The sequence below is a fragment of the Notechis scutatus genome, chromosome Z (assembly GCF_049901735.1).
Source record: "Notechis scutatus isolate UNSWTSFEM ecotype Mainland chromosome Z, rNotScu1.2, whole genome shotgun sequence".
Taxonomy (NCBI): domain Eukaryota; kingdom Metazoa; phylum Chordata; class Lepidosauria; order Squamata; family Elapidae; genus Notechis; species Notechis scutatus.
In genome coordinates, this window is record NC_142025.1 from 281,488 (window position 1) to 289,158 (window position 7,671).

Sequence of the window (7,671 nt, forward strand, 5' to 3'; positions counted from 1 at the left end):
TCTGTCATTCTATGATTCTGAAAGGGTTTCCTGTTTGAAGCAGGGGCTTGGACCAAAAGACCTCCCAGATGACTTTCAATTCTGTATATTTCTCTAAGAGTCTGTTGCTCAAGCTGGGGGGTGGACTAGATGACCTCCAAGGCCCTTCCAACTATGTAATTCTCTAAGGGTCTCTGGCCTAAGCAGAGGGTTTGACTAGATCAGTGGTCGCCAACTCGTGGGGCAGGGATCACTGGTGGTCCGCAAGAAAATTTTGGTGGTCTGCAGAGAAATATCCCCCCAAAGCACTCCCCCAAAGCAATTAATCCAGTCTGCATGGGAACACAAGGCTGTGCGCCCACATGGCCCGCCCACCCACTACCCCCTACCCTTTGGCCAAACACAAACATTACCTTGAGTAGAGCCACAGGAGCTGGAACTGGAAGGTAAGACCAACGGCGGGGGAGGGAAATCCGCCCTGGGGTGGTTTGCTGACGTTGGTGGGAAAGTCGGTCCCATATTCCAGAGCTGCAGGAGTCACAAGAGTGAGCAGCTCCTCCAGTCCATGGCAGGCTGGTACATCCGGGTAGAGGAGCAGCTGCTCTGGGGTGACCAAAGGGCCAGTCCTGTGACTCCTGCAGCTCTGGAATATGGGACTGACTTTCCCACCAGCATTAGCAAGCCACTGTCAGTCAAAATTCATATTAATGGTCCACGGGATTTTAAATTATGAGTTTGGTGGTCCCTGAGATCCAAAACGTTGGTGACCCCTGGACTAGATGATTTCCAAGGTCCCTTCCAACCCTTCTTCTTCTATTCTGTATCATCCCACGGCCAGTTTTGCTATACACAACCTAAGATTTTATCGGCTTTTCTAATTGTTGTACTCTGCTCTGGCGGCTTCCAAACTAATTGGCGGCCTCTTAAAAACAAACAAACGGAAGGGCGATCAAATCCAGCCCTGCAGGCCATTGTGGGTGGCCCAGGTTCATTCATATACACAACAGCACAAGCACACAACAAATGAAACTCTACCAGGCTGGCAGACAAGAGGGGAGATTGGTCAGGGTATCGAGTCACAGAGCTGGGGAGGGACAGCTGCACTTCCAGCTGCTAAACCTCCCCATAGGCTGTTGTGTTTGGTGTCAACACCTGCCAGTCCTCTGCCAGGAGACCAGCAAGGAGGTGTGATTGTGACAATACAGGCTTTTGTAAAAGAATGAGGGAAGAGAAAGGGAACTCAGATTTGCAGATGACCCGAAATACTCTCAAAAAGACTTTAGTAAGTCATTCGACAGAGTAGAACACAACACATACGTCTCAGTAAGTGGACAAATGTGGGATAGACAGCTCCCCCACCAGATGGGAGTGGGGTGAACTGGCTGACAAACCATACTCAACGAGTAGTCCTTAACAGTATGATCTCCAGGGAGGGATACCACGAGGTTACAGTCTTAGGCCCAGGACTCTTGAATAGTTTCATAAATGCCTTAGATGATGTCAACTCATAAAACATTTCTATGCTGGTTTTAGAGTTGCCATGAACAGAAGGGGGGAGGGGAGAAATCTGAAAGAGCAGTGCATCTGTTTGGAACCAAAAGTGCGTTCTATTCTTATCTTGCAAAGATTATAACTAAAGGACCAGAATTTCTGCCCTGCAAATCTCTAATTGGAGAACATGATTGATGACTCTCTGCTATGAAAGTCTTTCCTTGGAGAATATGAACCCAGAGGGGGTGGGTGGGAAACCAGGATCAAGGGTGACAGTGAATTACATGTCTCAGAATCCTTTTGAAGCTTGGCTCCAGGCTGATGATTTAATTAGGTCAACTGCTGGAATCCTGACAAGATGAGGGAATAGAAGGGGAATTCCTGCAGTTTGAAAATGACACTAAACTGGCAGGAATAGCCAACACCCCAGAAGACAAGCTCAGAATCCAAAAAGATCTGGATGGAAGGGAACTACAGGCCCAATCCAGCAAAATGAAATGTAATGTGGGTTTCATCCCATTGAGTTTCATACAAAGAAACAAGTTATAACTAGCAGCCAGCCCGGGTTTGTTATAAAGCGATCACGCCAAAGGAATCTTATTTCATTATTTGACCAAGTGACCAAATTAATAGACCAGCAAAATCCCGTGGACATAGTATATTTAGACTCCAGTAAGGCATTCAATAGAGTAGATCACAACCTACTTCTTGCTAAGCTAGAAAAATGTAGGATAGATAGCATCACCATCAGATGGATGTCCATCAACTGGCTGACAAACCGTACTCAAGGAATAGTATTTAACGATACTAAATGGAGGGAAGTAAGCAGTAGGGTACCACAAGACTCTATCTTAGACCCAGTGCTGTTCAATATTTTTGTAAATGACTTGTATGAGAGGAAATAGAAAAGAAACTCATCAAATTTGCAAATGACACTAAACTGTCAGGAATAGCCAACAACACCCCAGAAGATAAGCTCAGGATCCAAAAAGATCTGGATGGACTCGAACCCTGGGCCCTATCCAGTGGTGGGCTGGTACCGGTTCTCCCCAGTTCAAGCAAACTGATAGCTAATTTTATGGCTGGTTCGGTGACCCAGTAAATCTCACCCCTGGCTGGCCCTGCCCCTCCCCAGGAGTCCCCACGCGGTCTGTTTTGGATGCCAGATAAGCACAGGGCTCACGCGGAGGCTCAGGGAGGGAAAACAATGGGCCTCCTGGAGGCTCTGGAAGGCCGTAAAGGGGCCCATTTCCGGCTTCCAGAGGGCCTCCAGAGCCCAGGGAGGCCATTTTCACCCCCTCGGAGGCTCAAAGAAAGCTTCGAGCCCGGGGAGGGTAAAAATGTCCCTCCTCCGCTGTGGTGCAAGAGACAGCCACGCCCACTCAGCAACCAGGCAAGAGAACCAATTGTTAAAATTTTTGAAGCCCACCCCTGCTCCTATCCAACAATATGGGCCAGCCAGGGATGAGATTTACTGGGTCACCGAGCCAGCCATAAACATAGAAATTTAACATAGAAAAGCAAGGTGGGAAAAACCAAAGGTACAAGTGCAGAGTGGGAGAAATCCAGCTTGAAAACAGTAACTGTGAGAGGGACATTGGAGTCCTAACAAATGATCACTTAAATATGAGCTAGCCATGTGCAGCAACAGCCGAAAAAGCTAATACGATCCTTGCTTGTCGAAACAGAGGCATAGAATTAAAATCATGTGAAGGATTAGTACATTAAGTGGAGTTCTTGCCACAGTTGTTGAGCAAATCGTTGCTGTTGTGAAGTGAGTCACATGGTTAAGTGAATCCAGCTTCCCCAATGACTATGCTCATCGGAAGGTTGCCAAAAGGGAATTGCGTGACACCCCCCGCCCAGGACTCTCATAAATAAGAGTCAGGTGCCAAGCGTCTGAATTTTGATCATGTCACATGGGGATGCTATTATGGCTGCAAATGTGAAAACTGGTCATGTCTCTTTTTTTTCTGGTGCCGTTGTAACTTGGAACCGTAGCTAAACAAACGGTTGTAAGTCAGTGACTTCCCTTCTGTGAGGGATAAGGGGCAGTGAAAAGTTTGATAGATAAATTACTCTTATTGTTGTTAATAAATAATCATAAATAAATCAAGGAAGGAAGAAAGGAAGGAAGGAAGGGAGAGAGGGAGGGAGGGAGAGAAAAAGAAGGAAAAAGGAGAATTAGGAGGAGAGGAAGAAAAAGAGGAAGGAAAGAATGAAAAGGAAAGGAGGAGGAAAGAAAGGAGATGGAGGAATAGGAGGAAGGCAGGAAAGAAGACAAAAAGAGGGGGGAAGGAACAAGAGAAGGAAAAGGAGGGAGGAAGAAAAGGAGAAGGAAGGAGTAAATAAAACTGGCAAACTTTTGAGAAAAAAACTTGAATTCTGATTGCAAAGATGAGCACAGCTGCCTCAGTTCCCTGCTGAGCATGTATGCAACCACTCTATCACGCGTGCGCAACTTCATGCCTGTTCATGCACAAAAGAAACCAACAGGTTTGACCTGCCTTACAACTTCTGTGGCTCATCTGATATCACGGGTTTCAAAAAAAAAGGTAGAGAGGCTGCGTAACTTAATGACTACACATGGGAAAAACCATTCGGAAAAATTCGACCCAAAGGAGGAGTTGTTACAACAAGCTCACAGCATTGGGTGCAACATAGCTACCCATAGCTGAAGGGTTCAAAGAGTCTATGATCCACGTCACAGCGATCAGTGTAACCAACCTTATCCAGGCATGGATAGAAGAGTGTTTTTAAGCTTGGAGTTGAAATGCGGGGGTCTTTGGTGCTCTCTTGAGTTGGATGGTTTCCATGCAGACATTTCATGACCCAACTAGGGACCAGCATCAGTGCTAGAAGGGAATGGGGAGGGGGGGAGAGGAGGAGGAGGACTCTCCAAGCTTAGTGGTTCCCTTGCAGACATCTTGTTACCAAACTAGGTAACGTCATCAGGGCTAATGTTGGGTTCATTCATATTTCAGTAAGTAAATTCTGTATTCATATTTCAGTACATTCTGTAAGAAAATCACAAAGGCCAGAGAGCATTGAGAACCTTTCAGTCCTCCTCCTCCTTTTCTTCTTCCTCCTCCGCCTCCCTTCTAGCACTGATGTTTCCTAATTGGGTCATGAAACATCCGCAAGAAAACCACCAAACTAAGAGAGCACCAAGGACCACAGTCCTTTTCTTCTTCCTCCCCCTCCTCCTCTCTACTTTCTCACCCCCCACCTTCCTCATCTCTACAACCCTCCCCTTCTGGTACCGATGACATTCCCTAGTTGGGTGACAACACTTCTGCAAAAAAAACACCCAGCTCAGAGAGCCCCAAGGACCCCATAGTTCTCCTCTTTCTCTTCCTCCCACCTCTCTCCCTTCTAGCACTAATGCTGTTCCCTAATTGGGTCATGAAATATCTGCAACAAAACCACTCAGCTCTGAGAGCACCAAGGACTCTACAGAAAGAGAAATTCAGATAAGCAGGGATTAACCCCAAACAATCAAGTGGACAACAATAAACAAAGGAAAATACCTACATTCCCACCAGCAGTTCCAGGGCAAGCAATGTATATAAACAGAGACCAAATCCTTCCAGCACTGATAATGTTCCCTAGTTGCGTCTACAAGCAAACCACCAAGCTCCAAGAGCACCAAGGATAAAAAAAGAAAAATCCAGATAAGCATGGATTTGCACCAGTCAAACCATCAAGCAGAAAACCATCAAGGAGGAAACCAGGCTCCCTCTAACACTGCCAAGACAAGCAACTGTATACTAAACCCCCCAATATTCCATTTAGTGACTACTCAAAGTTACAATGGCATAGAAAAGTGTGACTTATGACCCTTTTCTATGGTGACGACTTTTGCAGGATCAAAATTTGGATGTATGGCAACTGGTTCATATTTACGACGGTTAAAGTGTCACATGATCCCCTTTGGCGACCTCGCAATATGCAAAGTCAATGGGGGAATTCAGATTCCCTTAACCGCCAACGACTGCACAGATTCATTTAGCATCCATGGCAAGAAAGGTCGTAAATCGGGGCAAAATTCCCTGAGCAAAGGTCTTGCTTAGTGACAGAAATTTCCATGCAGGAAAGCTCACAACTGGTTGCACAAATGACATCTTCCCAGTCCAAGTGGAGCATCCCTAGGTCCAACTGGCCCCATAATCCACAGCCACCCCTCTCTCCCACACCCCAGAGGGCTGGAGGGTAAAGACCTTAAGACATTATTGCTTTTTTTGCGGGGGGGGGACAATGACCCTATCTAGAATTAAATACGAGGGGGAGGCCTGTCCCCAAGTCCAGCTAGACCCATAATCCACAGCACCCCTCCCCCATCCCTCAGGGCAGGAGGGTAAAGACATTATGACTGGGGGGGAGAAGGATGACCCCACATCTAGGGTTAAATATTGGGGGAAAGAGGCATGACCCTAGGTCCAGCTGGATCCATAATCCACAGCCACCTCACTCTCCCAGACCCAAAAGGGCAGGAAGGCAAAGACATTATGACTTTTGGGGAGGTGGGGGGAAGAATTACCCCCTCCCCATTTAGGGTTAAGAAAACGGGGAGGGGAAAAAAATCAACCCCAGGTCTAGCTGGCCCCATCATCCACAACCTCCTACCCTCCTCACACCGTGGATAATGGGACCACCCACTCTGACAAAAAGGACCCTAACTCTAAGAAAGCGCTGTGGGGAGGGGGGGAGGGTCCAGGAGGAGGAGGGTAAAGGGGAGGGGTCGAGGGGAGGAAGGGTCAGGGGTCAAGGGTCAGAGATCTCCCGTTCTTTTGTGTTTTTTTTCCCCCTCTCAGGAATGAGAGGCCTCATTCTTTTCTTTGTTTTTGTTTTTCCCTCAAGAATGAGAAGCCTCCTTTTCTTTTCTCTTTTTCTTTCTATTTTTTCCTCAGGAATGAAAGGCCTCCTAATCTTTTTTCTTCTTTTTCCTTTCAATTTTTCCCTCAGGAATGAGAAGCCGCATCTTTTTTCCCCCTCAGAATGACTGGCCTCTTATTCATTTTTTCTCCCCCCCTCCTCCCCAATAAATCAGAGGCCTCCTATTGTTTTTTTTTCCTTTCATTTTTCTTTCTATTTTTCCCTCAGGAATGACAGGTCTCATATTTTTTATCTTTCTTTTTTCCCCCTCAGAAATCAGAGGCCCGTATTCTTTCTTTTTTCCCTCAGAAATGAGAGACCTTCTTTCTTTTTCTTTCTCCCCCCCAAGTAATGACAGGCCTCGTATTCTCCCCCTTTTTTTAAATTTCTTTTTACCTCAGGAACGAAAGGCCTCGTATTCTCTTTTTTCTTCCACCCCCACCCCGCCCCCTCACCTTCTTGTAATGCTTAGCCAGCCAAGCCCGGGCGGCTTCCAATTGCGAAGCCGTATCGGCGCTTTCCCAAAATTTCCCGGCGGGGCCTCCGTCTTTCCGGCGGGAAAGCGACAAAGGGCCGGCGGAGGAAAACGACGACGACGACGACGAAGAAGAAGCCGAACCGGGCCCGCTGCCTCCGACGACGGTTCCAGGCCCCGACACGGGACTCGAGGCCGCCGTTACGGAGGCCGAGGCCGCCGCCATTGTCCTGCCGGGCCTACCGCGCCGTCGCCGCCGCCGCCGCCGGGGCCCCGCGCCGCCCACTTTCCTCGCTCCGCGCATGCGCGGCCGAGGAGGCGCCGCGGCGGCTACTGAGGCAGTTCGCTCGCCGTCGCTCGCTCGCTCTTTCTCGCTCTCGCTCTTTCCGCGCACGCGCCGCCTCAACGCCGAGCTCTCGACGGCTCCTCGGCCGGGGTTGCCTCAGGCCGAGGGGGAGGACCAGGCAGAGCGCATGCGCCGACGGCCCATAGACACGCCCTCTCGCCTCCAAAGCGCCTGCGCCGTCCTCGCCGCCGGGAAGTTGTGCGCAGCCGTGCATTCCCCTTCTCTCCCCGCCCCCACTCCGGGAGATTTGATGGACATCCGGCCCGGCCGAATGGCCAGAGGCCTTTTTTTTTTTTTTTTTTTTTTTGCGCAAGCGCGGGTGAGTGGAATGGACTGCGCCTGCGTGAGACGGGGAGACTAAGAGGCAGCCCGAGACCTCTGAAAGAGGGTCGGGGATGGAGAGGGGAGGGGCGACCATGGGAGCTCAGCTCCCTGGCCCCGCCCACTTAGACCCAGTCTCGCCACGTGGAGGACGCAAGCCTGGACTTCCACTCCCATAATCCAC

At 49.0% G+C, this 7,671-nt stretch overlaps 1 protein-coding gene across 1 annotated transcript in view; it reads right to left on the reverse strand.

Annotated features, from left to right (window-relative positions):
* Positions 1–7,258, reverse strand: part of SMARCC1 (SWI/SNF related BAF chromatin remodeling complex subunit C1) — a 73,488-nt gene extending 66,230 nt beyond the window's left edge. Inside the window, 1 exon segment of the mRNA XM_087945998.1 lies at positions 6,801–7,258. Within this exon segment, the coding sequence (XP_087802124.1) occupies positions 6,801–7,124 (324 nt within the window). The 5' untranslated portion in view covers positions 7,125–7,258.
* Between the last annotated feature and the right edge of the window lie 413 nt (positions 7,259–7,671).